Source organism: Fimicolochytrium jonesii (assembly GCF_025526975.1).
Source record: "Fimicolochytrium jonesii strain JEL569 chromosome Unknown EV422scaffold_40, whole genome shotgun sequence".
Taxonomy (NCBI): Eukaryota; Fungi; Chytridiomycota; class Chytridiomycetes; order Spizellomycetales; family Powellomycetaceae; genus Fimicolochytrium; species Fimicolochytrium jonesii.
In genome coordinates this window covers 149,975-176,854 of record NW_026515707.1, presented here as the reverse complement: position 1 = coordinate 176,854, position 26,880 = coordinate 149,975, and the positions used below count along the sequence as shown (strand labels likewise).

General features: G+C 56.0%; 13 protein-coding genes across 13 annotated transcripts; 3 read left to right on the top strand and 10 right to left on the bottom strand.

The window, feature by feature from the left end:
• Positions 1-518: 518 nt before the first annotated feature.
• Positions 519-1,470, bottom strand: EV422DRAFT_329624 (uncharacterized protein). Its single transcript, XM_053066343.1, has one exon. It carries the CDS (start codon positions 1,384-1,386, stop codon positions 640-642), a length of 747 nt encoding a protein of 248 aa, XP_052921153.1. The 5' UTR covers positions 1,387-1,470; the 3' UTR covers positions 519-639.
• A 754-nt stretch (positions 1,471-2,224) lies between these two features.
• Positions 2,225-3,122, bottom strand: EV422DRAFT_478696 (uncharacterized protein; the record flags this gene model as incomplete). Its single annotated transcript, XM_053067274.1, has 2 exons — positions 2,225-2,635; positions 2,703-3,122. Coding segments are annotated over 2 exons (831 nt in total), but the record flags the coding sequence as incomplete, so codon positions are not given.
• Positions 3,123-4,780: 1,658 nt separating this feature from the next.
• EV422DRAFT_623684 (uncharacterized protein) lies at positions 4,781-5,881 on the bottom strand (the record flags this gene model as incomplete). Its single annotated transcript, XM_053074239.1, has 5 exons — positions 5,749-5,881; positions 5,567-5,641; positions 5,271-5,459; positions 5,001-5,131; positions 4,781-4,924 (listed from the first exon to the last, which is right to left on the bottom strand). The coding sequence occupies exons 1-5, from the start codon at positions 5,813-5,815 to the stop codon at positions 4,781-4,783; spliced, it is 606 nt and encodes a 201-aa protein (XP_052921151.1). The 5' UTR covers positions 5,816-5,881.
• Positions 5,882-7,263: 1,382 nt separating this feature from the next.
• Positions 7,264-7,898, bottom strand: EV422DRAFT_329559 (uncharacterized protein). The gene has a single exon (XM_053066342.1). The coding sequence runs from the start codon at positions 7,673-7,675 to the stop codon at positions 7,298-7,300; it is 378 nt and encodes a 125-aa protein (XP_052921150.1). The 5' UTR covers positions 7,676-7,898; the 3' UTR covers positions 7,264-7,297.
• Positions 7,545-10,423, bottom strand: EV422DRAFT_547045 (WD40-repeat-containing domain protein). The gene is made up of 2 exons (XM_053071577.1): positions 8,111-10,423; positions 7,545-8,009 (listed from the first exon to the last, which is right to left on the bottom strand). Exons 1-2 carry the CDS (start codon positions 10,088-10,090, stop codon positions 7,920-7,922), a joined length of 2,070 nt encoding a protein of 689 aa, XP_052921149.1. The 5' UTR covers positions 10,091-10,423; the 3' UTR covers positions 7,545-7,919.
• A 177-nt stretch (positions 10,424-10,600) lies between these two features.
• Positions 10,601-15,308, bottom strand: EV422DRAFT_623681 (Hydantoinase B/oxoprolinase-domain-containing protein). Its single transcript, XM_053074238.1, has 7 exons — positions 15,086-15,308; positions 14,999-15,014; positions 14,746-14,919; positions 14,637-14,676; positions 12,431-14,563; positions 12,145-12,346; positions 10,601-12,072 (listed from the first exon to the last, which is right to left on the bottom strand). Exons 1-7 carry the CDS (start codon positions 15,135-15,137, stop codon positions 10,868-10,870), a joined length of 3,822 nt encoding a protein of 1,273 aa, XP_052921148.1. The 5' UTR covers positions 15,138-15,308; the 3' UTR covers positions 10,601-10,867.
• Positions 15,309-15,603: 295 nt separating this feature from the next.
• Positions 15,604-16,790, top strand: EV422DRAFT_501579 (Guanylyl cyclase; the record flags this gene model as incomplete). The annotated part of the gene is made up of 3 exons (XM_053068199.1): positions 15,604-15,826; positions 15,895-16,167; positions 16,612-16,790. The coding sequence occupies 3 exons, from the start codon at positions 15,604-15,606 to the stop codon at positions 16,788-16,790; spliced, it is 675 nt and encodes a 224-aa protein (XP_052921147.1).
• EV422DRAFT_623679 (uncharacterized protein) lies at positions 16,498-17,531 on the bottom strand (the record flags this gene model as incomplete). Its single annotated transcript, XM_053074237.1, has 3 exons — positions 16,498-17,031; positions 17,099-17,195; positions 17,384-17,531. The coding sequence occupies 3 exons, from the start codon at positions 17,529-17,531 to the stop codon at positions 16,983-16,985; spliced, it is 294 nt and encodes a 97-aa protein (XP_052921146.1). The 3' UTR covers positions 16,498-16,982.
• Positions 17,532-18,871: 1,340 nt separating this feature from the next.
• Positions 18,872-22,085, top strand: EV422DRAFT_610159 (phosphatase 2A regulatory B subunit-domain-containing protein; the record flags this gene model as incomplete). Its single annotated transcript, XM_053073855.1, has 13 exons — positions 18,872-18,895; positions 19,002-19,208; positions 19,289-19,460; positions 19,560-19,756; positions 19,825-20,028; positions 20,104-20,294; positions 20,359-20,521; positions 20,592-20,762; positions 20,874-21,001; positions 21,087-21,188; positions 21,262-21,416; positions 21,493-21,566; positions 21,643-22,085. 13 exons carry the CDS (start codon positions 18,872-18,874, stop codon positions 21,850-21,852), a joined length of 1,998 nt encoding a protein of 665 aa, XP_052921145.1. The 3' UTR covers positions 21,853-22,085.
• A 46-nt stretch (positions 22,086-22,131) lies between these two features.
• Positions 22,132-25,190, top strand: EV422DRAFT_547031 (uncharacterized protein). Its single transcript, XM_053071576.1, has 7 exons — positions 22,132-22,934; positions 23,007-23,162; positions 23,260-23,336; positions 23,408-23,735; positions 23,806-24,210; positions 24,282-24,729; positions 24,810-25,190. Exons 1-7 carry the CDS (start codon positions 22,365-22,367, stop codon positions 25,043-25,045), a joined length of 2,220 nt encoding a protein of 739 aa, XP_052921144.1. The 5' UTR covers positions 22,132-22,364; the 3' UTR covers positions 25,046-25,190.
• A 111-nt stretch (positions 25,191-25,301) lies between these two features.
• On the bottom strand, positions 25,302-26,249 carry EV422DRAFT_591945 (uncharacterized protein; the record flags this gene model as incomplete). Its single annotated transcript, XM_053073544.1, has 2 exons — positions 25,731-26,249; positions 25,302-25,665 (listed from the first exon to the last, which is right to left on the bottom strand). Exons 1-2 carry the CDS (start codon positions 25,760-25,762, stop codon positions 25,302-25,304), a joined length of 396 nt encoding a protein of 131 aa, XP_052921143.1. The 5' UTR covers positions 25,763-26,249.
• On the bottom strand, positions 25,852-26,349 carry EV422DRAFT_510028 (uncharacterized protein; the record flags this gene model as incomplete). Its single annotated transcript, XM_053068894.1, has 1 exon — positions 25,852-26,349. One exon carries the CDS (start codon positions 26,347-26,349, stop codon positions 25,852-25,854), a length of 498 nt encoding a protein of 165 aa, XP_052921142.1.
• On the bottom strand, positions 26,232-26,775 carry EV422DRAFT_547023 (uncharacterized protein). The gene is made up of 2 exons (XM_053071575.1): positions 26,589-26,775; positions 26,232-26,489 (listed from the first exon to the last, which is right to left on the bottom strand). The coding sequence occupies exons 1-2, from the start codon at positions 26,725-26,727 to the stop codon at positions 26,392-26,394; spliced, it is 237 nt and encodes a 78-aa protein (XP_052921141.1). The 5' UTR covers positions 26,728-26,775; the 3' UTR covers positions 26,232-26,391.
• Between the last annotated feature and the right edge of the window lie 105 nt (positions 26,776-26,880).

Genomic DNA, 26,880 nt, shown 5'->3' with positions numbered 1-26,880 from the left:
GAAATTTTGGCGATTCAGTCACAGAGGTGCCATGGGCGTTTTTTTCACTGACTTTTTTCGTCCGTTGAGGGACGGGGGGCTGCAGGCTACGCTCTAGCCCCGCGGCTAGAATCGACATCAAGGGTCACACCATCTCCCTTTGTGGGCGATATCGGCGCACAATCCATTCCACAAATAAACCCAGCCCGTTTCATTCCATCCCTTATTCCACCAGATACAAAGAAAGCAAGGGGGGCAAGCAATTTCGATGCGTATTATCAAACAGTCTGGGGTAGAGAGCATTACGCCTTGAGGGAGTTTGAGAGACGTTTGGTTGGTTGGGGGGTCAGGGGGTGTGAAGCCATGGTGTGGGGGATGGTTGAGGTAAATGGGGCTGGTGGAGAACTTTCGTCTCATCTCCTTCCGTGTCCCAGCCGCCGTGCTGTGGATCAGTGTGCCTCCTTTGATCGGAAGTCTTTGACCGTCTCACGCCCGCGCACCCGTCCGCGTCTCAAGCTGCCTAATCGCAAGCAGTTCGCGAGTTTTATCTTCCAGGACTTTGATCTGGTCCTATTTCAAATCGCCAAAATAAAACAGCCAGCCGCATAAGTCTTACATCTCCGCGCCCCACGAAAAAACTCGCATAAGCAAAGGACTGATTCAACAAACCTGCACATCCCGCAACTGCGCCTCAATGCTCGCCACAGTCGGCTTGGCCCCGGTCCCATTGACCCCGGTCCCATTGACCCCTATCCCATTAACCGAACTCCCATTAACCCCCGCCTCACTACCAACCCCCTCACCCCGCTCAATAAGCACCATAGCCTGCAACCACATCGCCACCGTCTGCGCGCGTTTGGTATGCAGCGGGTACTGCTTGATCGTGCTGTTTGACCCCGCGGAAGTGCTGAAAGCCGAGTTTGTCATTGAGAAAGGTGATGTGGATGATGATGATGATGATGATGATATGGAGTCGGTGTGGTTGTGGGTGGGGTTGGCCTGTGAGACGATCAGCGCGCTTTCGCGGCCGGTGGCGGTGCGGGGGTGGGACATGCATTCGCAGCAGTAGGTGGTTGGTTTTGTCGCGGGGGTTGTGTGTGTTACGGAGATGGGAGGTGTGTGTTGCCCACTTCCCGTGCCGTTACACGCATTCCCATCAGTATCCCTCGTCGACGCCTCACGATGCGGCTTCCCGTCCGCTGTATTTCCATTCGCGGCTCCACCTCCGGCACCCCGTTTCCCACCCCTCTCCCTGGCCGCTTTCCTCAACAAGGTCAGAATCTCGATATAATCCGCCTGGCTCATGCTGCGGGCGGGGAGGAAGACGGGGTAGCCTTCGACCTGGTCTTGGAGGAGAGAGATGCGGTCGTGCCAGGCTGCGGTGGTGCGCCAGTCGCGGGTCAGCATGTAGTTGACGCCGAGGGAGAACCAGGCTTCCAGCTGTTCATACAAATGAAGGTAACGCGACAAAAAAGAATCGTCAGCCAACAGTCCGAGTGAGGCGTAAACGGCAAGCAAAAAGATTGCGTACCAGTAAAGGATGGTAAGTCCCCAAACTAGCCATTTCCGGCGGCGGACTCGGCGACTGCATCCTCTGCGCCACCCCATCGATCCTCGGCTCCATCCTCTGACCAACCCCCCCATCCGCCCTGTCTGCCCTCTCCACCCTCGCATACTTATCCACCTCCAACCCCGGCGTCCCCGGCGGACTCCCACCCGGCTGCTGCGCACCCACAGCCGCACACTGCAGCTTCGTGAGCGACTTGTGCGTAATGGAGTTGATGAAGGCGGGCATGGTCGCAATGGGCGGTGATGAGTCGGATTCGGCGGCGGCGGGGACGTGCGCTTCCGTGTGCGGTGACGGCGGGGAATGGTTAGTGGTGTTATTCGCGGGTGAGGGTGCGAACGCGAAGGGGTCGAGCGAGTGCGGGTAGTAGGATAGGAAATGGTGGTAGTCGCGTATACTCCGCTTGGCCAGCGTCTCGATGAGCTGCGAGGAGGGTTGCATGGCGTCTCGGTAGTCCTGCCATGTCGGGAGGGCTGTCTCTGCGCCCGTAGGCGCTGGTGCGGTGGCCGACGAGGGCGAAGATGACGTCGGCGACGCCGTGGTGGCCATTTCCAGCGGGGGCGTAGGAGTCGTCCCATTGGCGTTCGCAGCAGCCGCGGCCCTATTCGCTCGTCCCTTCTTCTTCTTCTTATTCTTCCGTCTCCGCTGTTCCGCAAAATACGTGTCGTTGACTTTATCAATCGCCTTATCAATCAGATGGATCGCGTACTGGTGGAAACACGCGCCACGGAGGAAATACAAGAGCGCTTCGGAACACACGCCTTCCTGGTCGGATTCGACATGGAAGGCCTGCTTGGATTCCTGCCCCCCGTGCACGAGGGCTTCGCAATCGACGCCGTTGACGTTGCGTTTGCGTTTTTTGGCGAGAGCAATGGCGGTTTTGAAGTCGCGGAGGGCTAAAGGAAACTCTTCGCGGAAGGAATGGATCATGGCTCGCGTGCGGAAGAATTCCGGGATCGTGGGGTATGCTGCGATCAGTTTGTCGATGGCGGTGCAATCGGTGGAGGTGGCTAGCATCCGGGAGGGAATCTTTTCGTGGAAGTGGTGGACATAGATCGCGTCCATGTTATGCGGGTCCCGCTTCAATACCTGATATAAGTCAGAGTGAGCCGGTCTGTGTGTGATACAATCGATCTTTCACATTCTCCCAACATACCTTCACGGCCACATCATCAAGTGCACTAGCACTCTGCATCGTCAACACGCTGGTAGCAATCTCATCACACCGATACGCCGAAGCTAATTTCGCCACCGCGATCTCTCTCAATCGATGCTGCCGGATAGCCGACATCCTTGCCGAGGAAAACCCACCACCATCTCGCGAGTTCATGGGTATCCCTAGTGGATTTGTACCCGAGGAGCCTCGCATCGACTGCCCACCAGCTGCTTTGATGACCGTCTCTGAAGCCTCGTCCACTAACGTTCGGATATGTATCAAGTGCCGGAAAATGATGGGATCGATTGGCGGCGGGGGCGGAGCGGTGGTGACGTCGCTGTTGAGTGTAAACAACGATTGCAGGAGTTCTAATGGGAGCGAGAGCCATGGGCCGTGATAGCTCGCAATGTATGGACTATGAGGGAAAAAAAAGATGTCAGGGAAGCCTCCTAACGAATCGGTAGATAGCCTAAGAGGGAATGAGTCTCATGTCGCTCGATGCAATCAGCTTCCACTGGGCTCGTTGCCGCGCGCAAGCAAAACCCGACGGTCGCTGTCCCTCGCTTGGCCCGGGCCACCCAACCCTCGCTCCGCTCGCCAAAAAATGGTCGCTGCCTCTCGAACAGCTCGTTTTTCCCCCGCCTTACTGTAATTCGCCTTTCTCTGTCTCCCTCTCTTTCTCGATCTCACTCGCGTCCCGTCTGTCCCTCTCATTCGTCCCCTCTCCCATTCGTATCGCACTCTTCCCATATGCCTCTCCCGCGATACCTACTAGTGCTTATTCCTGCAAATCATAATCGAAGTGGCAGGATTCCCATTTGAATTTCCGTTACTGTACGCGCCGGCCGGAGTCGAATTCGCGGTTGTATTGCCGAGGTGTTCCTTCTGTGTCGCACGTTCCTTCCCACACGAAGAATGGGCCGAATGGGTGTCTGTGTGCTGCTTTTTCGCTGAAGCAGCAGCCGGCTGGTGGTGGGTGGCCGGCACCGTCATATCGTCGTCTCTGATAGGTTTCTCTTATTGAAACCTCAAGCTAGACTATCCCCGGGGTCGGAAGTGTGAGAAATGGAACACCTGGGTTTTTTCTGCGTAAGGTGCGCGTTCACACGGGGGAGTCGAGGAGCGGAGAGGGGTTGACGCACAGACCGACGTCCCTCTCGCATATGGGCTTTGTGCGTGGGCGTTGGGAAGAAGGGTTGACTTGGAAGCAGCAGTTGCAGTTGGGGGGGGTTCTTTTCCGGGCACCCTTTTTTTGCATTTCGCAGGCGGCGCCGCGTGCGTGAGGCCGCGAGATCGGAGGCGGGCGTGGTCTTCAGTTGCGACGGGCGCTTGTGACAGCCACCGCAAACACATCACGACTGATTCCGAATCTAGACGGGTGTTCAGTCCACGAGGTGGCTTTCCAGAGAAGCTCTCTCCCTCTACTGTAATGTTGCTGCTAGCCGTTTTTTGTTGTTACTTCACATATATACTCGCTTCTATGTCTATGTCTATGTCTAGGAGTGGGATGATGATGGTGGAAGGCAAATGGGAGTTGGTTGGGGAGGGAGCCTTGTGTAATTACGATGAATGGTGAACATGCGGACTCTTCTAATCTTCTAATTCGGTTGGCTGTGTTGCTATGCCACCTATGAAGCTTTTGGCGAGGACGGGTCCAAGCTTCGGTTTTGGAGCGCAACATCCGGAAAGGGTGCGTTTTGGCAGACTTTTCCAGGGTTAGAAAACGCACATTTTTTTGGGATGTTGCTGGCACATTTTAGTGGAGTGCTTCTTGTTCTGTTTTGGGTCAAGTCTTCTTTACTACATACATAGCATTTTCCTTACACTGGGCGTTACAGTTTGCCACAATGGGGTGACCGCGCGGCCTGAGCACCTGCTTGATCCGCATTCGATGCATGGACGGTGTCTCGCTCGTTTCATTCAATCCCATTTTGGATATCGTGTGCCGTTCCCTCCTGCACAACCGTGTCTCAGCCCTCTACATACACCCCTTTCAATCAAAACCCACACATCATCGTCCATCCCGATCCCCAACACCTCAATCACACCCATCCCTGCAAGCACCCCCACCCTCTGATCTACTCAGTCTTTCCCAACATCAACCTCGTCAAATGAAAATCCGCCAGCCGCCGCTGGTTGACATCTGACAGATGGATGTTGTCGCTCTCCTTCCACCGCTGGCTGACTGTTTCGAGTTTCTTGTGCATTTTCCCTAGTGTTTCCTGCCAAAAAAAAGCATCAAATAAGGTTCATCAGAGTGGAAGGGCGTGGATGATGGATGTTTTTTGTGATACTTACATTGAGCATGCTTTCAAACTTGTTAGACATGTACGACATCTTCTGGTGCTGGTCTTCGAGCACGGCTTCTTTTTCAGCGACGATCTGCGCGCGTTCACGGAGGGATTCTGCTAGGGCTGCTTGGCAGGCCGCTGAAAAACAAATCAAAGGGGGCGGGGGGGGGAAGGGGGGGAGGGGTGATCAGTGAGGGGGGGGGGGGCTCTTATGGAGACGTTCTGCTCGCCTTTGCTTGGCCCCATACACACCCAACCTCCCTCCCAACTCCGCCACAATCCCCTGCAACCCCCGCCACCTTTGCACACATCTCTCTCTGCATCACCTTATACTGCCGCCCCATGTCTGTGCTCAGATCCATCTGATCCTTCCCCTTGCGTTCCACCACGTCCTCCAAATCTGTTATACGCGCACCTTGGGACTCGATGGTGAGTTGGAGACGGTGGGAGAGGCTGGATTGGTGGGCTACATGGATGAATACATGCACAGAGAAAGAGAGGGAGAAAGAGAGTGATGAAATGAACACGGAAGATGGACGGAGGGGGCTTGTTTTGTTTTTGTTTTTCACGTACCGAGTTCCCTGGTAAGCGCCTCATTCTCCGCTGCGGCTTTCACGAATTTTTCTTGGAGTTCCAGATCCTGGCCAACTGAACGGAAAGCGTTAGTCTGCGTTGGATGTGATATTCCTTTTTTGGCCACCACGCCCGTGCCTCCGGGTGAGAGAGAGAGAGAGACAGAGGGGGAGGGAACGCACCTACTTCTTTACTCTTGGATTTCTTTTTGGCACCGCTGGCGGATGCGGGTTTCTTTGTTGGCGGCATTTTTTGGTGGAGGCGGGTGGATGTGTGTTTATGTACAAGATATGGACGTCGGAAGGGCTCTGTTTAGAAAGGAGGAGGTGCTGAACTCCCACCGGTCTTTGACGCGTCTCCATCCGAACGCGTCGGCCTAGAAAGAACACCTTTCGGCATGCGCATTTTCGCATGACAGCGTCTACACCGAGTGTCTATTGATATAGATTGACAATGCCGACTATCATGTCACCGTGCTTCAAGTCTGAAGGGGCAAACGTGTTAATGTCAATGGATGGACAGCTAAGGTTTTAGAAACACCGCGGACCAGAACAACTGCGGAAGCAGATTTTCCCAGCGAGATCTGGACAGGGGTAAGCCCCTACCCTGCAAAACTGAGATTGCGCCCGTAAGTACATCCATCCAGTTATTTCCCTCCGGTTCCTGGCAGAGTTGGGAGCGTGGAAAGAGGGGTTGGCTCTGGCAGTACAGGTTGCACCCCAGGTTGGCTCTGGCAGTACAGGTCTGGTACCAGGTACGGAGACCATGCGCTTTGCGGGCCTGTTTGCAGCATCAGGGAAGTTTTCTAAGGAACGGGACGTTGCGGATGTTCCGTTGATGGACGAGAGGTTGCGCGGGTTTTGTTCACAGGTCAACCGGGAGGTTGCGGATGCTTGCTGATGAACGGTGGGTGAGATTGCAACCAATGCCACTGTGCCGCCTACTTGAGGCATACTTGGCAGTCATTGGCTAACTACCACGGGGTGCAAGTGACGGAATCCCACCGAAAACTGAACGCAGCGCGGGTTATCTTCACAAGCTATCTTTCTACGACTCAGTAGAGCGCCGAAACAGCTGTTTGGCCGACGACGTCTCCGAGGCACGAACGCTGCGGATCTACAATGCCCGTAGTGGGACGGCCCAGATGGGCGGGATTTTGAAGGTCAACGATAAGTCGACGGATGTAGCTTTAGAAAATTGAGGGCTAATGGGAGGGCAATGACGTCCAGCCCCCAAGTTTGGCGAGTATATTTCCTAGATTTCCAGGCTCGCTTTATAATGTGGTCTGAATGCTCCCCTATCTACCAAGATGGCAAAGCGATGCCGAAGCCGCAGATATTCATCTCTCCCATGATACAGAAAGCTAACCCTCGCCTCCCTCGCCCCTACCTAAAGCCACGAACGGATTCCTGCTCCATTTCCACCCAACCTCCCTCCCCGCCGTACGCCAACACGACAACCCCCTCCTCATCTACATTACATCTCCCTCCTCGGGTAGCCGAAAGCCCCACGCCCTACACCGTCCCCTCCCTCCCCCACTTTCGCCACACATACCCACACGCCTCCCGCGCCTTCTCATTCCCCTCCTCCCTCGCCCGTCTACAGCACGCCTCGAACGCCTCTAAACATCCCATGCGGAGTAAGTTATCAGCCAACACCTGATTCAAGACTGTAAGATGACAATGAACGCACCAGTCTCCCGAAAACACTTCGCCTGGTCGTAATCGCTCTTTATAAGGCATGCCTGGATGGCGCAGGCGAGGGATTTGCACGGGTACGGGTCGGAGGTGTACGGGGAGGGGCGTGGGGGTGTTGTTGGGGTTGACATTCTTTCTGTTGGCGAGGGGGGCGTAGGCGGGAGCGGTTCAGGAGGGAGGAAGGGTTATTGCTGTGACCTGCTGGACGGTGTGGGGCTGGTAGGGCGTTGGGAATGGTGGCCGACTTTGCGAAACGGCGGCTGGGAAAACGTCTAGCTACGATCAGAGCTGCGATGGCGAACGCGTCCTCGACGATCCCCGCTTTCCTCCTCAAACGACCCGCTAGACCGAGAACGCTCAACCAAGTATACGCTGCGACACATGCATACCCAATAAAAGATGAAATAAACATAAAGAATGACAATAAAAAGGGATGGAGACAGTGGTTGCTGTGGACGCGGTACGGTGTGTGATATGACAGCGGACAGCGGACGGCGGGCGCCCGTGAAATCTACCCTACGTGTGGTGATGGTGGCCTATATATACTACGTCTATTGTGATGATGTTGCGGTTGACTCGTGCGTGCGTGCGTGCGTACGGATTTGAGGATGATAGACTTGTGCGGTGTGGAATTGAGGGTGTTATTGTGTTTTTTTTTACATGCCGTCTTCGTCCTCCTCTTCTTCGTCGTCTTCATCGTCGTCTTCATCGACGTCGTCCTCTTCTTCAGACTCTTCATCATCCTCCTGTATGAGATAAAGGGGAAAAACTAGATGAGCAAACGCACAAGGGAAGGAAGCCCCAAGCATTGAGCGACAACAGCCAGTTTCCATCACAAAGCCCTTACCTCCTCATCCAACTCCATCCCATCAACCTCCTCCTCCCCTTCCAACCCCTCCTCATCCTCACTATCCGTCTCCTCCTCCTCATCATACGCCACCAACGGCTCCTCCTCGAGCACCTCCCCCCCGCTCGCCTTACTCCTCAACGCAGTCTGCGAAACCACCAAATCGAGACGACCACTCAACCTCAACAGCTTCTGGAAAACCGCAGCGCGCGAATCAAGCAACTGGTACAGCGCGCCTAGACTCGCGGCGAGGTGCGGGACGGACATGAGGTAAGCCGCGTGGACGAGGACGACGGCGCGGACCCATTCGATGAGCTGTTTTGCGCGGTTGGGGCGTTTTTGGAGGCGGAGGAGGAGTTGGTCTAACAGGGGGATGACTTGGGCGGGGGGCAGGCGGCGCACGGTCGCGAGGATCATGTCGGGGTCGTGGACTTGGAGGGCTTGTTCGAGGAGCTGGATGTCGTTGGTGTGGATTGCTTGGGAGAGCATTTGGTGCAGGGAGTTGGCGGTGGGCGGGCGGCGGGATTTGGTGGTGGTGCTGCGTGCCGCTTTGGTGTCTGTGCCGGTGGGTGCGACGGACATGGCGGAGAGACGCTCTTCGAGGGTGGGTTCTTTCAGTGCGTTCTGCTCGGCGTTGGAGAGGAGATGCGCGTCGCCGGTGAGGGAGGAGCTGTCGAGTGGGAGGTCACCGGCTCCGAGGATTAGAGTGTTGTGGTCCTCCTTATACGGGGTGGTCGATCCTTTCGCGCCAGACGCGCCTACGGCGGTCTCCTGTTCCAGGAGGACGGAGTGGACGTGTTTGCGGCTCAGCTCGATGTTGTGCAATGCTCCGTCGTCGTTGACATAGTCTATCCGTTCGAAAGCGGGTTTGACCACATGTCCCCTTGCGATCAGAACCTTGTCGTCAGAGAACGTGGCGGCTAGAACGGGTAATGGCTTCTTGTCGTCCGTGGACACGATGCGAATGCTGCTTTCCGCTGGTCGTGATAGGTTTGCTGTCTTTCTCTTCTTCTTGCTCGCAGAGGCCGTCACCTCCGTCTTTGCCGCATCCGCCCATAAATATACAACTCCCTCCTCCGTTAGCGACAGCACGGCGTTATTTGCCGAAAGCGCAATGTGGATAGGGGACGACTCCATCGTGAGAGACGTGATTCGATCACTGGTGCCTTCTTTGGTAGTGTCCCAGACACCTAAGTGCCTATCATCCTCCGCAGCCGAGACGCAGAGCGCACCGTCGGCGCTGAACTGAAGTCTGATGACCTCAGACGCGTGCCCAGGATATGTCTTTAGTACCGATCTTGCAGCAACATCCCATAACCGAATAGCGTGGCCGGCCGTCAGCAGCTTCGTGCCGTCGTTGGACACGCGGACCTTCTTTACCGGTTTGCCATCCGCAACCATCCGTCCCAGTTCCGCTCCAGTCCGAACGTCCCACTCGGCGACTATCCCATCCAGACCCGCAGAGTAACCCCGCACGCCGTCAGCCGCAAACGCGAAATCCGTCACGCCAGCCGTATGCACGCCACTCAGAGTGCTGACAACCTTGCCATGCGCGAGGGAGTAAATCTGCACTTCCCCATTGGAAAGACCCATCGCAACCACCTTCTGCTCGTTGCCGGTCGATGCGGTAGGGGCTCCTGACCTTCTCCTCTTCTTCTTCTTTTCTCCCTCTGTACTCGCAGACCCCTCCTGAGTAGTACCCCACGAGACCGCCGTGCATGTGGCACCGGCAGTACCGACATGTTCGCCTGCTAGGGACGAGGTCCGGGTGTCCCACACACGCAACCGGAAAGACCCTACGCCGGGCGCCACGGCAGCCAAATACTGGCTTGAGCTGGGCGTGCCGGCACTGCCGCTCCTCGGTGCTTCATTGTCGAATGCGGAGAGAGAGAAGGCCGCCGTTTGATGCAATTCGTGGTTTTGCTTTTGTTGCTTCACTGCTTGCGCAGAGAATTGGGACGTTTGCTTTTTGGCGGTCATAATGCGGGGGGCCGGGGGGAGGAAAATTGTCCGGGAAGGTGGAAATCGACTTGAATGAAGTTAGAAAGGACGATTGAAGAGCAAGCGGCTTTGGCCAACAGTATCCGCTCGGCTCAGCACGAATATCGAGATGTGGGTCCGTTGTCGAACAAGATATGCAAAACCCTGGAAAGACTCCTTTCTGACAAAACCTTCCACTACTTCGAAAGTTCAAGGACGAACTCTCTTTATCCCGGGTGAGCGCCCTGAATGCTATGAGCGTCGGTAGTTATGTGAGAGGGCGGTGGTTCCAACAAACCGTGGTAGCAGCCAGTCCGAATAGCAATGCCAGCGCAAAAAGGCCCCACAGCGAAAAAAGGGGTTCTTGGGGAAGCGAGAGGAAACGCAACTCGCAAGAGTCATGCGCGGTCATGTGACTCGGCGGGTGGTCTATTTATTCTATTTTCTCCTCGACAGTGACAACCACGCGTTGGGGGCTTCATCTGTTTTCCACCTATCGTTTTTCTTACAGCACTAAGTTGCCACCGTGAAATGGTTGCTGGAGAACTACGAGGAGACGGCCCGGAAGTGAGATTCCGTTACAGAAGAATGTACATGTCTACATGTGTCTATACAGTCGGGAGCGTTTTGTAACATACGCATTACAGATTACTGCCTTTTTGGTTGTAAACAAAGGGCGAGTGGCCTACAGATGTACAGAACGGGGTGATGCTAAGAAAATATCTAAGTGAAAGAGTTATGGTTCACTTGCGAAATGAGAAGGGGAATAACTAGCTCCTACGCCTTGACATCCTCACCCTTCCTCCCCCACCCGCCACCCCCCGGGGTCTCGATTCTCACCCGATCCCCCTTCGTAACCCTCGTCGCATTCTTGCCCCCAAAATTCACCGTCCTCCCATCCTTCCTAAGCAATGTATTAACCCCCCGCCGTCCCTCCCCACCCCCTTCCATCCCATACGGCGCAAACACCCTCCGTTCACTCAACATCGACACCTCCACCTCTTCCCTAAACTCCACCTCCCGTACACACCCATCCCCCCCGCGGTACAATCCCTCCCCACCGCTGTTCGGTCGGAGTCCGAATTCGCGCAGAAGGACGGGGTACCGCCGCTCGAAGATCTCCGGGTCGGTGATCCGCGTGTTGGTGATGTGGGTGTGCACGCCGCTGCGGCCGTGCCAGGTCGGCCCGGCGCCCGATCCGCCCGCGATGGTCTCGTAGTACCCGAACCCGCCCTCGCCGCCTTTGCCGAACGTGAAGTTGTTGCAGCAGCCCTGGGACGCCGCGCACGCGTTGAATGCTTTGAGCACGACGTCGACGACGCGTTGGGAGGTGAGCACGTTCCCGCCGACGACTGCGGCGCCTTCGGCGGGGGAGAGGAGGGTGTTGGGGGGTATGATGATTTCCACGGGGTTGAGTGCGCCTTGGTTCAGGGGGATGTCGGAGGAGACGAGGGAGCGGAGGCAGTAGATGACGGCGGAGTAGGTGATTGCGCGGGGGGCGTTGGTGTTGGCGTAGACTTGTGGGCCGGTGCCGGTGAAGTCGAAGACTGCGGAACCCGTGGGGCCATCGATGGTGATGGTGAGGGTGATGGGTGTGCCGTCGTCCATGCAGTCGGAGGCGGTTAGGGTGGTTCTTCCGGAGGCTGCGACGCGTTTGAGGAGGTCGCGGACGGCGGTCTCGGCATTGGTGCGGATGTAGCCCATGTAGGCTTGCACGGTCTCTAACCCATATTCTTCAATCAACTGCCTGACAAGGGTGATTCCTCGGTGATTGGCGGCCGTCTGCGCTTTCAAGTCGCTGATGCAGTCGTTGATGCAGCGGCTGCCTGAACAGCCGGGATATTGCGCGGGTTCGTCGACGAGGATGCGACGGATGCCGGGTTCATCAAAGTGGCCTTTCCGGACGAGTTTGAAGGACTTGATGGCTGCGCCTTCTTGGTAGAGCTCGCGGGAGTCGGGGGGCATTGAGCCGGCGCGGATGCCTGTGTGAAAAGGAAGCGGTCAACTTTTTACCCACCGAGAAACAACAGAGCGCATCTCCCGCATTCACATACCTCCAATATCAGCATGATGGCCCCTACTCGCCACAAAAAACTCAATCACGCCCTTATTGAACACCGGCGTAATCACCGTGATATCCGGCAAATGCGACCCGCCAGCGCTCGGGTGATTCGTCACAAGCACATCCCCATCCTCCATCTCCGTCGATCGCATCTGCCATCGGACTGCTTCCTGCATGCTGCCCAGGTGGATTGGCTAGCACAAAGAAAAAGACGTTTTGTGTCATACGACGTACGGTCTTAGCTTGAATGAAATATAAGAGGACATGAAGACACTTACGATATGTGGCGCATTAGCAATCAACCCGCCATCCGGGCCAAAAAGCGCACAACTAAAATCCAACCGTTCCTTGATATTCGTCGAAATCGCCGTCTTCCGCAACGTCGTGCCCATCTGTTCCGCGATCGACATGAACCGGTGCGCGAACACCGACAACTTGATCGGGTCAAGGTCCGTCGATGCCGTCGCGGTGGTGGGCTTGACGGTGTCGAGGGTGATGACGAGGTGGGAGGTGGTCATGGTCCCGTGGCAGAGGGGTTCGAGGGCGACGGTGGAGTTACGGTCGATCAGCAGGGCGGGCCCGTGGACGTGGTCGCCCGGTTGCATGTTGGGAATGAGATACACGGGGGTGTCGACGCGGCCGCCTTCCCAGAACACCTGCTGTTGGTCGATATGGGTTCCGCTCACGTCGCGTTGGGTCAAGGTCGCGAGGTCCGCGTACACCGAGTGGTCGGTCTCGGGCGCCACAGCGCTCTTCCCGATACCGCGCACACGAATATCGTCGATGATGATATCGCGGTCGGGGAGTGTGAACCCGAATTCCTGCTGGTACTGCGCAACAAAGGGGGTTTGGAAGTCCCAACTGTCCTCGGGCTTTTGGGTCATCATGGCGTGGTCGGTGCCTTGGTAGCGCAGGTTGAGGTAGACTTCCAGCTCGATGGCGGTGTGGTCGAAGCCTTCATTTTGGAGATAGGTCGTGCATGCGGTTTGGAGGTGTTGCACGCGGTCTCTGATAGTTGGCAGAGCATCCTCCCCAAGTGTGTGCGCGGATGGCTCCTGTTCCTCGTGAACTACGTCCGCTAGGGAGAGCCCATAAGCGGACAAGATGGATGAATGTTTGTGGATGAGAATCATGCCTATGCCCAAGGACCTCGCAATAGCGCAGGCGTGCTGCCCGCCAGCGCCCCCAAAACAGGCAAGTATATGGTCAGCGGTGTTGAACCCTTTGGCCTGCGTCAGACCTCTGATAGGCCTCGCCATAGCCTCATTAGCGACTTTGATGAACCCGAACGCCACCTCGTCAACGCTCATCGGCTGTCCACCAGGACTCGCGCGATTAACCTCATCAGCGATCTCTTGCAAGACCTTGAACGCCGCTTCAGTGGAAAGCGGTTCAGACTGGCTGGGTCCAAACACGGCCGGGAAGTGGGCGGGCACAAGCCGTCCCAGGACCAGATTCGCGTCGGTGATGGTGGCAGGCCCGCCTTTACGATAACACGCTGGGCCCGGGTTCGCGCCGGCGCTCTCCGGCCCGACGACAAACAGCCCGCTTCTGAAAAACAGCTGCGAACCACCCCCGGCAGCCACAGTGCTGATGTTGAGTTGCGGCGCTTGGATCGTAACGTCGGCTGTAGTCGTCTCGAACACGTGTTCGTACTGTCCCGCATACCGCGAAACGTCGGTGGATGTCCCACCCTGGTCGAACCCGATAATGGCCTTCCCACCCCTGACGCTGTTCGCCTCCGGCTCGTCCCAGCTCGTGCGAGCGTACCCAACAACCCCGCCAGCAGGTCCACTCAGAATCGCGCGAAACCCACTGAAATCCTCCACGGGCGTCAACCCGCCATCGCTCTGCATAAACTCGACCCTCACTTTCTTCGGATCGCGGATATCCTCATCGAACCCGGAGAAGAAGCCCTCGATGTACCGCTGGATGACGGGGGTGAGGTATGCGTCCGCCATCGCCGACGCTGCGCGGGGCACGATCTTGACCATCGGCATGATCGCTGACGAGAGGGTGATGTTGGTGAACCCAATCTGTTTGGCGATTGCCGCGACGCGCTTCTCGTGGTCTGGGAAGGTGTAGGAATGGAGCAGGGAGATGGCGATGCTGCGGATTCCGGAATCGTAGACGGCTCTCAGGTCTTTTTCGACTTGCCCGATGTTCAGGGGCTCTAGTATCTCTACTTTCTCGCCGGTGACCCCCGTTACATGCTCACCACCCTCGTCCTCCCCTTCCTTCACGAGCGCCACCCGCTCGTGCACCTCGATGACCGTCTTGTACAGTACAGCGGGCTTCTCGATGGCGAGATCAAAGATCTTTGGCCGAGACTGGTTCCCGATATGCAGCAGGTCCTTGAACCCCTTGGTGATGACCAACGCGCTGGCATCGCCTTTACGTTCCAGCAGTGCCTGTTTAAAGCACCCTGCATCAGCAAACCCATACACATGTCCGTGATCCCCTCCTCGCAAACCATCAACTCACATTCGTCGCAACAGTCGTCCCCATCCTGATGACCTTCAACCTTCCGAACCACAACTCATAAGCCACAACGCCTCAAGTGGTCCAAACCACAACTCCCCAAAAAACACACCTCGAAGTATTCACCAGCTTATCAGCCGGATGCGGCACCCCGGTCGCCAACTCCAAGATCCGCCGTATTCCCTCCCGGGGTGCATCGGGGTAGTTCTGTGGGTCGACGCTGAGAAGTTTCACGACGATTGTTTTGTAGGGGGAGGTGCCATCTTTTGTGGGAACGAATGCGATGCTGGGTGGATGGATGATGGTTTAGCTTTCGGCCACTTGTCCGTTGAGACTGTCCCTTCTCTGTCTCTCCGGGTTCTCACCAGTCGGTAAACGTTCCTGTAGAATGGGTGAGCGGTTAGTTCGAATTCGGATAAATGGGTCGCCTGGAAGTGTGACGTTTTTGTTACCTCCGCGATCTATACAGATGGTGATGTTGCGCTCTCCTTTCGTGAGCGACATTCTGGCTTGAAAGGAAAGGGCAGAGGAACGGTTGGAGCAGAGTGGGGGTTGGAGTGCTTGAGTTGTGTGGTGGGATATCGGCGATAGGGTGTCCAGTGCGACTGAAAGCGACGGAGGGGAGCGATCACATCACACTCCGCCACGGCCTCCCTCGTCTCGCCCCCTCCCTCCTCAGTCCCTCCTGCTCAAACAACTCCTCCATCGCACCCCTCCAGCAGCCCCATATACCCGCATATACCCACTATACCCTCCCTCGCTCCCTCTCACGCTATCAAACAATACCGCTTAGTGTGTGGGTCCGTCATATACTTCTAGTTCATAGGAGTGTTCACTCTCACAATGGCCGCCGGTTCGAGTTCCTTGGTCGGGCATATCCCACACCTCCAACAGGTACGTACGGTTTGCAAACACTCTGAAGCTCGAGGGAAATACTTGTCTCCTCTCCAAGTTGTCTTTGTGCCCATCTATGGCAGGGTCATATCCATGTAGCTCACATAGCCCATCCCGCATACAGGTCGCAACATGGGACTGCGGCCTCGCCTGCGTCAGCATGGTCCTCACAGCCCTCAGTATCGCCCACACGCACGCCGACCTCCTGGACGCCGACGATGGCGCCGCTGCGGACGCCGACGGACTCTGGACGATTGACCTCGCTTACCTTCTGAGGAAATTCGGCGTGCGGGATTTCAGTAAGTGAAGGGAAACTCTGCATACGGTTAGCCAAGGTTTCCGTGTTAACATGTGTATGTCTCCACAGCATACTACACATCCTACATCGGCGTCAACCAACGCTACACCCACAGCCTCTTCTACGCACGCACCCTCCCGTCGGACCGACGTCGCATCCATGCCCTCTTCCAGCGCGCCGCAGAGAACAGGGTCCGCGTGGTCGCGCACACGCTGCCGGTGCTGGATATCGTGCGGTTCGTGGATAGTGGGCTGTACGCGTGTGTGGTGTTGGTCGATTTGAGGAGGTTGAGGTGTCGGTGGTGTAGTGGGTGGACGAAACGGTTTTGGAGGGGGCTGTGGGGTGGGAGGCGGCCATCACCGACGACAACGACGACGGTGGGTGTGGGAGGTGAAACGGCTGCCGCTGGACGGGATAGGAGGGGTTCCGCGACGCCGCTACTGGTCCCATCTTCACCGGTCGTCATATCACCATCATCGCCTTCATCACCAAGCAAAGCATCCCCGGCAGAACCCACGGCCTCGACATCGTCTTTCTGCTTCTCCTGCTTCAAATCCACCACGAAGCCACCATACCCGGAGCATATACCCACACCATCATCAAGCACTCCAACGCCACCCAGATACCCAACCACCCAACCCCAACCCTACCCCCAACCCCGCCCCCGCGCCCCCTCATCAACCCACCCCTCCTCCCCAGCGCGCTCGATAACCCCCCTTCCCACCGCAACCCCAACCTCTTCCCCCCCCCGGCTGTCCCCCTCATCGCCACCCCCGCACGACACAGACTTCATCGGCCACTACATCCTCCTCGTCGCCTACGACGAATCCACCGACTCGTTTCTGTACCGTGACCCCGGAACGCATGAGGAGCTGTGTGCGGTTAGTGTGGATGGGTTTGAGGCGGCGAGGAAGGCGGTGGGGACGGATTGTGATGTTGTTGTTGTTCGAGTTGTGGAGGGGTGATCAAGGAATCACGCCCCATTGGCATACCCAGGAGTAACACTCATATGTCCGCGTGTATACTGATACTCGGAAGATTCGTGTCGTTCGAGAGAAATCATGCGCGGGGAACGTATGGTTCTTTGCTATCTTTTCGGTCTCCCAAGCCGGCCAAAAAAAACCTATTCTCGTGTCTGTTTCCTTCACCACAGCTATTTACAACTTCATGGGCTGGGACCCTGTCTTTCTCTTAGCGGCTTCCGATCTTGAAAAAATACGAGATATCAGCCATCATAGAAAAGGGAGGGGTAGGAGTAATGATGGGCACGCACTGCAATTGAACAGCGAAATCCTCGCCATCGTCGTCGTCCGCCCACGTGTCCTCCCACTGATGTATGTTCAGTTGGTCTTCTTCTGTTTCTTCCCAGGCTGCACAAACAAAAAGTGTAATACGATGTAAGGATGGATGCGTGGTGGTGGGAAAGTACGATCGGTGGAATGCAGGCAATGGGCCTTCAAGGTTCGTTGCTTATCGCACTCGAACCCAACACCCAAACTCCAACCGCAACCCCCGCCTCTCCCCTCGCCTCCCTCCCCCGAGCCTCTCATCAACCCACCGTCAGCCTCAAAATCCTCAAACATATCATCCTCCTCCAGCGCGATCGCGGCGGTGCCGTTCTTGAGTTTTGCGGCGGCCGTCTCGGTGTCTTCTGCTTTTGCCTCGGCGGACTTTTTAGGGTCGGTGGGTTTTGATGGGGCTGTCATTCTTGTGTAGGTGAGGGCGATTGGGGGGTTGGGATTAGGACGCGAATTTGGAAGTCGGAGGGCAAGGGTAGCCACGCAAGCGACTTTGGCGAGCCGACATCTCGACGCGCTTTCGCTCTCGGCCGAACAGGAGTTGACACTCCCCAACCACTTCCCACCGCCAGAGCATCAATCACCACCCGACAGAAAGCCGGGCATAATGGGGCCCTCGCTATGTTCGGGATTAGGACCGTTTCTCGATGGTTGTGACATACGTCTGGTCCACTTGGTTAGGATTTTTCCCACGCTGGTCATGCATCTCGGTTGGAAGGATATCCTGACACGACCGTCCTTGATTTCGGCGACATACCGAACACTGCATATGTACAGTACAGTGTTTCCTGCACCTGCTGCCTTTCTGCCTTTCGTCAGGAGCATCGAGAGCGGGGGCACTTGGCTTCGCACCTTTCCTTCTGGGAGGCCGAGGGAGGGAGCCACCATTTTCGACGCGTCTCTTGAGCAAAAATGATTAGCGGCGGACCGAGTGACGAGCGATCGTCCACGGGGGTTGGTTCCCTAATCGTCCCGTAATAAGAAAGTGGGATGGGGGATCATCCACTCCCTCATTTGAGAACGCTTCGTTTAATTTGGACATGCCTCTCAAGTCTCTGCGTGAAAGAACGGCGTGGGAAAAAACGTCAGCAGCAGACGGAAGCTGTGCCGCAACAGACATCGCGCACCCCCCCAGGACGTTGACAAGCCAAACTTCGCATTGCTATCCCATAAACTACGTATCTCCTGCGTACGGAACATTCTCCCCTAGTGTTCGGTCTTTGCCCGCCATTCCTATAGCCGAGCCCAAGCGCGTGTCTGTGCTTCCTTGACTTGACAGGAGAGGAGGTTTGCTTGTTGCTATTTTCAGGCCCCTCCGCAGAAAAAATAAAGCTAGGGCCGCCCCAACCCTGTGGCATCCACGCATCTTGCACGAAGTAAGCTTCCGAAGCTGGGGTTGTATTGTGAGTACTCAGATACTTTCGCAGCTGAGCGAACCGAACATTCTTGCGTTTCACCACACTGTTGGAAACTCACAGTCGCCCCCACTTTTTATTGGTCTCCCAGCCGAACTTCGCTATTGGCGCCTCACGCACTATCATTCCCAAGCAGAATATCCGCACCCCGCAACTCGCAAAAGCAACGGCAACGCGCGACAGCTGTGTTTTTTGTTCGCTTCGCCGGCAGACCACCAGCCGCGGCTGCCCATCTTGCCGCCATCCCGAAAACCACCCGTGCTAGCAGTTGGTTCACGGACAAACGCCGTGAACACAGCCCGTCGGAGCGTCGGGTCCTAAGGGCACCTCGAGATGAAAGGATTGAAGAACCGCGTTGTGCGTATCCAGTGTCATACCCGCCCGTGTTGCGAGTTGGAGGGGGGGTAAAATCTAGGAAGAAACGCCAACGCGGCTGACCTATATTTCTTTCCGATTCTGATAGCTATCTAGAAATAAGCCCTCTGACTCCAACGACTCCCAGACACCCTCTAAATCTACGGCGCCCAACAAAGTCGCCGCCGCTACAGTCGTTGCGCCACACAAGCCGGAAAAGTTGGCTGCTGGAGCCCCGAAAGAGAAGCTGCCAAAGGAGCCACCCATCATCACTACCCGGAAAGAGGACACCACCAAGATGGATTTGCAGACATCGGTAGGAAGCAGAATTGGATAAGTTTGTGGCGATGAGGAAGAGACTGGATGGGATATTAATCTCGAGCAATGGGATTACAGACCGGAGCCCACAAAGGAGGCGACAAGGAAATCCCAAAGAGCGGGCCTCTGAACAGATTGAAAAATACGCCAAAGGACACGGTCCCCATCAGCAAAGCACCTCGCCGGCAACGGTCATCGCGTTTTCATGTCACCGAACGCGTCGAATTAGAGAAACTTCCTGGTTTCAAAGGTGCGTACTGAATGCCACAGAGAGAGACCGCTCTTGGGAAACGTTTCAATGTCCTATGGCTTTTTTGTTGAACTCATTCACAACGATTTTATGTCACAGACGTGGTACCCGTCGAACGCCAGGAGCTTCTAATCAAAAAACTGCAGCAATGCAGCGTCCTGTTCGACTTTAACGACTCCCTGTCGGACCTGAAAGGCAAGGAGATCAAGCGCCATACACTCACTGAGCTGGTGGAGTACATAAGCAACAATAGAGGGGTCATCACCGAGCCGATATACCCGGAGGTTATGAATATGGTAGGCCTCGAACGTACTTGATTCGTGATATCAGTACCGTTGACTGAAAGTATAATAATGGCCTGCAGTTCGGCATGAACCTGTTCCGAACTATACCTCCGCAAGTCAACCCGAGCGGGGACGCCTTCGACCCCGAGGAAGACGAACCGGTCTTGGAAATGGCATGGCCCCATCTGCAGATCGTCTACGAGTTCTTCCTCCGCTTCATCGAATCGCCGGATTTCAACACCAATATTGCGAAAAAATATATAGATCAGCATTTTATTCTTCAGGTATGTGGGGACTTCCTCACGTATTATTTGGAGTTCTCCCGGAAAACTGACATTGGATTCGATCTTTTTGCACAGCTTCTGGACCTATTCGACTCAGAAGACCCACGAGAGCGCGACTTTCTGAAAACGACGTTGCACCGCATCTACGGCAAATTCCTCAACCTGCGCGCGTTCATCCGACGATCCATCAACAATGTCTTTTTCCAGTTTATTTATGAGATTGAGCGACACAATGGCATTGCGGAGCTTTTGGAAATTTTGGGAAGGTAAGATATAAAGAAGAATCACCATTCTTCATGGAGATGAAAAGCTGAAATGTTTGGTTTCAAGCATCATCAACGGCTTCGCTTTGCCATTGAAGGAAGAGCATAAAGTGTTCCTGACCCGTGTGCTCATACCACTGCACAAGGCCAAGTCGCTGACGCTCTATCACCCGCAATTGGCATACTGCGTCGTGCAATTCTTGGAAAAGGATCCGGCTCTTACCGAGGAGGTAAGCGTTAAAAACTTCAAAAGAAACCGTCCCCCATTCCTGTGTCACTGACGTGTATGATTATTTCAAGGTGGTATGCGGCCTCCTCCGCTTCTGGCCAAAGGTCAACTCCCCAAAGGAGGTCATGTTCCTGAATGAGATTGAGGAGATCTTGGACGTGATTGAGCCGCAGGAGTTTGTCAAGATCCAGACGCCGCTGTTTCAGCAGATCTCGCGGTGTGTTTCTACGCCGCATTTTCAGGTTAGTTGGTGGATGCGAATGCGCCAGTCAGCGAACGCATTCACGGGCGAGTTACGTGTTGGCGCCAAGTGGGGTGGTGATTTGGGAGACTGATGCTTCTTAATTTCTAAGGTGGCGGAACGAGCCCTGTATTACTGGAACAACGACTACATCATCAACCTGATTGGCGACAACGCGAACGTGATCTTGCCCATCATGTTTTCGTCGCTTTATCGGAACTCTAAAACCCATTGGAATAGGTAAAAAAAAACAACGAATGCAAGCAATTCCTTGATACCGTATAGGAGGAGATACTGAACCTTTGAATGCATGATTGATTTATAGGACTATCCATGGGCTCGTGTACAACGCGCTAAAGCTGTTCATGGAGATCAGCCCGAAGCTGTTTGACGAGTGCACGAACAAGTATAAGCAGAACCGACAATTGTGCGTAATCACACCCATCACGAACGTCCATGTTCCCTTAGAACCTGACGTTCTCGATTTCCCCTTTGATTAGAGAGCGGAAGAAACAAAAGGAGCGCGAAGAAGCCTGGGCGAAGCTGGAGCAGATCGCGGCCCAGAATGCGGGCAAAGTCCTGTCTTCCGGTGGCGCGCCGGGCGCGCCGCGGCTGGGTGTTCCGGTTGTGCCGAGTGTGTCGGTTTCTGCGGGATGTAAGTTGTCGAGCGAAAGCGATTACCATGAGTTGTTGGAAGAGGGAGGCTGACTTGGGATGGTTTGGTTTGGTAGTGCTCTCGAGCGCCACAGATGAGACGCCCAGCAAGGCCGAGTTACCTGAGGATGACCTCCTTGGGAAGGACATGGTAAGAAAACAACATCCACCTCATTCCCCACACCTCCTCTCAGCGCTGAATCCACCTCTCCTCCCCCAACCAACAGCAACAATTCGACGAGCGCCCCACCCCGCAACGCTTCCGCCGTAAATCCGTCCTCCCCGTCGACGAAACCGTCCTGTCGGAACTCTCCCGTCACCGCTCCCTCGAGGAGCTCACCACCTCAAAGGGCGGGGGCACAGTGCCTGCGACGCCGACGTCTGCTACGGCGCCGAATTCGGCGTTGAAGAGTCCGGTGGGGACTGTGGCGCATTAGATGGGGGTGGTGGGACGATGGGCGTGGGTTGGACGCTGGAGGGGAGGGGAGGGGAGAGGAGGATGGGGTGAAAACACTACTTTTTTGTTGAATGAACACGATCCCTTTTTCTATTGCGTGGACATGAACTCTGCATCTCGCTCTCTCTCTCTCTCCCTGTCCGACCCCTGCTTTGTGTCTTTTTTGTATGTGGTTTTTGCTGTGAAGAAAGAAACTTTTGTTTTGGGAACATCGCAATCGCACTTGGCCGGAAGGGACGCGTTCGCTGAAAGGGGATGGGGAGACTCGGCCTGCTTCCCCTCCATCACCGACACCCCCCAATTTTGACATTCCCGCTTCAACCGCCCTCTGCGAAGGACTGGCTGCATCGGCACCTGCGGATAGAGACCTCCTTCTCGCAGCTCCCTTGCATAGACGACTGCTTCACTGCATACCCACGCCCTCAGCAACCCACTCCCAGACATTTTCAAGATCACTTTAGCTCGCCCCCGACTCCCCTCGCCCGTACCGCAATGTCATCCTCCACCAACCCACCAGCACCCAGTGGTGCAACCGACGCCAAACGGACCACCCTCAAAATCGTACCTTACCCCCGCGACCCCAAACTGACCTACAACGTCATGAAGATCCCCGACCCAAAGTTCCACCTCGCCAGCATGGTCCCGCCCCTGCGGATGGTCCGGGATAAGCCCGAGCCGAGGCGGCGGTTCGCTAAACTCGGGGACGCCAACGGCGCTGCCACCGGCACCAGCACACCGCTGGGGGGCGGCGGCGGCGGCACGCCGTCAGGGTCAGGCGCATCGGAAGGGATCGAGAAACCCAAACCGGATTCAACCACGATCGCCCCCTTCGGCAATGCCATCAAGACACGGACGAAGCGGTTCCAGAAAAAGACCAAGATCTACACGCTGTCGAGGGATCCGAATGAGGATGACGACCCGGACGCGCGGGCGGAACGCAGGCGGTATAAACGCGACCCGGACAAGTTTCCGTACCTGTTTAGTGACTTCGAGGGGAGCGTGCAGTACCAGGGGGATGTGCAGGGGGCGAGTGAGGCGGTTTATATGGTTATGATTAAGAAGGTGCGTTTTGGGGGGGACATAGAGAGCGTGCAAAGTGGGCCTACAGACTGATGGTGGGAGGTTGCGTTGTAGGGCGATAGATTGCAGGCGGTGCCGGTGAACAAGTGGTATAAGTTTACCCCAAAACCGAAGTATCGAACACTGACCTCGGAAGAGGCGAATGAGATTATTAAGCAGCAGAGGGGACGGAGGCTGGATACGTGGTATATGCATAAGCAGGCGAAAGAGGTGAGGCAGGGCGTCCATTTGGGAGGGGAAGGCGTGTGGAGGCAGATGGGTTCGGGTTGCTTATATGGGCGTTTTTGTGTTTCGCGACTTTTGAAAGGAAGAGAAAAACGCGGAAAGTGCTGAGCCGAAGGTTAAAGAGGAGAAGGGGTACATGAAGAAGCTCTTGGGAACCGAGTAAGTTGCGAAGATCAACTGCTGGCATTGAAAATCCATCTGTGCAAAAGCCAACCACCATCTTTCGATAGAGAAAAACAAACCCGCGACCGCTCCGACCGGCAAGACCTCGACGCCGCCGAACTCGACTACGAGGAAGAGTTCGCCGACGACGAAGACATCCGGTTCGGGATGGAGGACGAAGAAGACGAGAAGGAGGCGCGAAACCGGCAGTACGGCAAGCACGGCAAGCGGACCGGGTTCTTGAGCGACGATGATGACGAGGATGAGGTGATGGAGGAGAAGAAGTCGCGGACGGAGGCGGCGGTGGGCAAGCGGTTGAAGAAGGTGTTGAAGAAGGTGGATGCGGCGGATGATATCAAGTTCTCGGATGAGGAGAATCCTTATATCAGTGAAGTGGTAAGTTGCCCAACCCTCCACGCATTGGGTCCACTTGTGCGTATCGGAACTCATGCGAAAAGAAACTTAGGAGGACAGCGACAGCGAAGAAGAAGAGCCCAACCCAGACGACCCCGCCATCAAAACCGAACCCAACCTCCTCAAACGCAAAGACTCGGACACCCTCACAGGCCCCACAACAAAACGCATCAAAGCCGAAACCGCACTCGCGGGTGGAGTCTCGCCCGCGCTGTCGTCCCCAGAATACCGCGCCACGAAAATGGGCACCAAGCGGCCGAAAGCGAGCACGTCGCCGGCCCATCTGGGGAATGCGGGACGCGGGTCGAAGGCGAACTCGCCGAACCATTTGACTGGGGTGGGAAGGGCGTCGAGTCCGTTGGGGAGGGCGGGGAGTACGTCGCCCTTGTCGGACACGGCGAGGGTGGGGAAGAAAAGGAAGGGGGCGGCGAGTTCGGATGATGACGCTGGGGATAAGGTTTGTTTCGGACTTTTTAGGGCTGTATATGTCATGGTCGCCGACTTTTCATATACTTTCGCTTCCTTTAGCGCCAGCGAACAGACACAGGCCCCGTAAAAAGCAACTCAGCCGCCGACATTCTCAAACACATCAGCGGCAGCCGGTCTAGCAGTCCACTCCACCCCGGCACCGGCCTCCCACCCTCCGCGCGCTCCAAAGCCGCCGCGGCAGGCCGACCAAAAGGCAGCGGGAGCAAACGCGGCACACCCGCGGGCGAGGCAGCCGCATCAGGGAAAGCAGCAACGTCACCGGCCACCGCGTCTGCAAGCGCGGGACGAGCGACGCCTGCTGGTGGTACTGGTGGCGGAAGCTCCTCGAAACGGAAGGCGCCGGCGTCGTCTACGGGAATGAAGAAGAACGCGGCTGGGGCCGGTTCGACTAGGAAGACGCCGGTGGCTGGGTCTGCTACCTCTCCGAAACCGGCGGCTGCCGCTGCGGCGGCTAAGAGCAGTGGGACAACCAAAAGCACCGCGACATGTAAGTTGCATCCCTATCATATTACATCATGGTTCCTTTCTCCTTCTCCTCCACTCACTTCCTGTCCCTCCAACACACAGCCTCAATAACAACAACATCCGTCCTCCAGATCTTCCGCACCCTGCGCCGGGAAACCATGGAAGTCAGCACGCTCATCTCCGAAATCCAGAAAGCGGCGCCGGGCCTTCCGCTGCCGGAACTGAAGAAGGGGCTGGGCCCGGCGTTGAAGGAGTTGACGTACATGAAGAAGGACGAGGGGGCGAGTACCGCGGGCGGGAGGACGGTGACGTTGAGGGAGGGGTTGAAGGATTGGTAAAGGGGGGCTTTGGCGTACCACCCTATCCACAGACTCACGCGGTGCAGAGAGCCACTTGTGGAAGGCATATTCGGGCATGTTCGGGCACATTATGCTTTGCTCACTGAGAGTGACACGAACCATGGGTGGGGGAAACGCGGTGGGGCACCTCTTGTATGTTACAAGTTGCCATCATCGGCGACGCCTCAGGCAGAGGTACAATGATGTGGATGGCAGATAACCACCACGGAAAATGGGATGGGGTGAGGATTCTAGACTACCGGTTACGGGAGAATGCGTCTGGTCTGCGGCCATCGCCAAACACCACCGAGCGCACAATCGAGAGGAAATTCTTGATGCTGAGGACGTCCCGATTGTGCACTTTCATCTGTAGTCGTAGTGGTTGTCTTCCAGGAATCTCAAATGGCGTCCAGTCTTGGTTGATGCATTCGGGGTTGGGGCAACCCACCAATCCATGGACGAATTCCATTCTTCCCTTTCTAGCTTGCCACGGCCGAGATGACAGCCGGCGTCGGATGTTTTTCTTCACACGGCCGTGGCAGTCTGGGCACACGGAGGACGTTCGATACTCATCTAGCAGGTAACATGGAATGTTGTTTCTTGCAAAGAGTGTGCGGAATCTGATTTCCATGATGAGTTAGCATATTATAATACACAGTAGGTACTACCAATGATAGTCACTCACCCTTTGGTCTTTGATGACTCCTGAAAGCGCATGGTTTTTCCAGCGTCGCTCCAATCACCCAGTGGTTGCCGGTGGTTGCCTTAGCCTCTATATGTCCCTCTCTAGACCCGTGCTGGGCCGGTTACATTAGATTGAGGGAAGCAGCAGCCACATGTACCCTCATCAGGGAGACCAGAGCCGCGAGGGACGGGCGCACCGCAATGGCAGCGCTGAAAGGCGAAGACGGAGAATCGGGTGGGGTAACACCGCCGGGAATCAAGCAACGATTGATGAGCGAGTCGTCAGTGGTGGAAGACGCGGCCAGGCACTGGTTGTTCGCGTAGGACGAGACAGCCGCAAAGTCGGCATCGGGGCACCCGGGGTTGTTGTACTCCCACATCAGGTAGCGGACCGAGTTGCACGTGACGAACGTTGAGGCCAACACTCCGTTCGCCAATGTCTTGTTGGAGCAGTAGCTTGTCTTGGCAGAGGAGACCCGCGTGGCCTTTGCGACGTTGCCGGCTCCGCAGTCCGCGAGAGTCGGGTACAATTCAAAGGACGTGTTCCAGCCTGCTTGAGCCTCGGGTTTGACCGGCGCGGATAGCGTGATGTCGCTACAGTAAAGTTTGTTTCCTCTCATACAGGTGTCGACCGCTTGGGTGGTGGTGTTGATGGGCGCAGTCTAACGGAAACAGTTGGCCTGGCTATCGTAGTTCTGCAGCGCGACGGCTCCGTTCACGTAAGAGACTCTGGCATAGAGTGGGCGGAGAGAGAGGCATGCTTGTTGCGCGAGATAGCGACAGTCGTTGAATAAGCAACGGGTAGAATAGACTGATTCCATCTGGGTTTTTTAAACACCAGGAGCCTGAGCCTACCTACCTTTGTCGGTGAAGACCGACTCCATGAGGACGGACCCCGCGCAGGTGGGGTTCGAGAATATTTTGCCAGTCACGGAAGCGCCGGCAGCCAGGGTCGCAGCGGCCGCCGCTGTGATAGCGACGAGAATGGGGGTACGCATTTTCCGTCGTGGGGTTTTTCGGTCGGCCAGGTATTGAAAGAATCCTGGTGGGTCGTATGAAAATGCCGGGGTGGGGGGGAGTCGGAGTCCCCTTTGCGCCCTTTGACAGCATTTTGACAGCGCGAGTCGAGTGCAAGGTGACGGACAGACAGC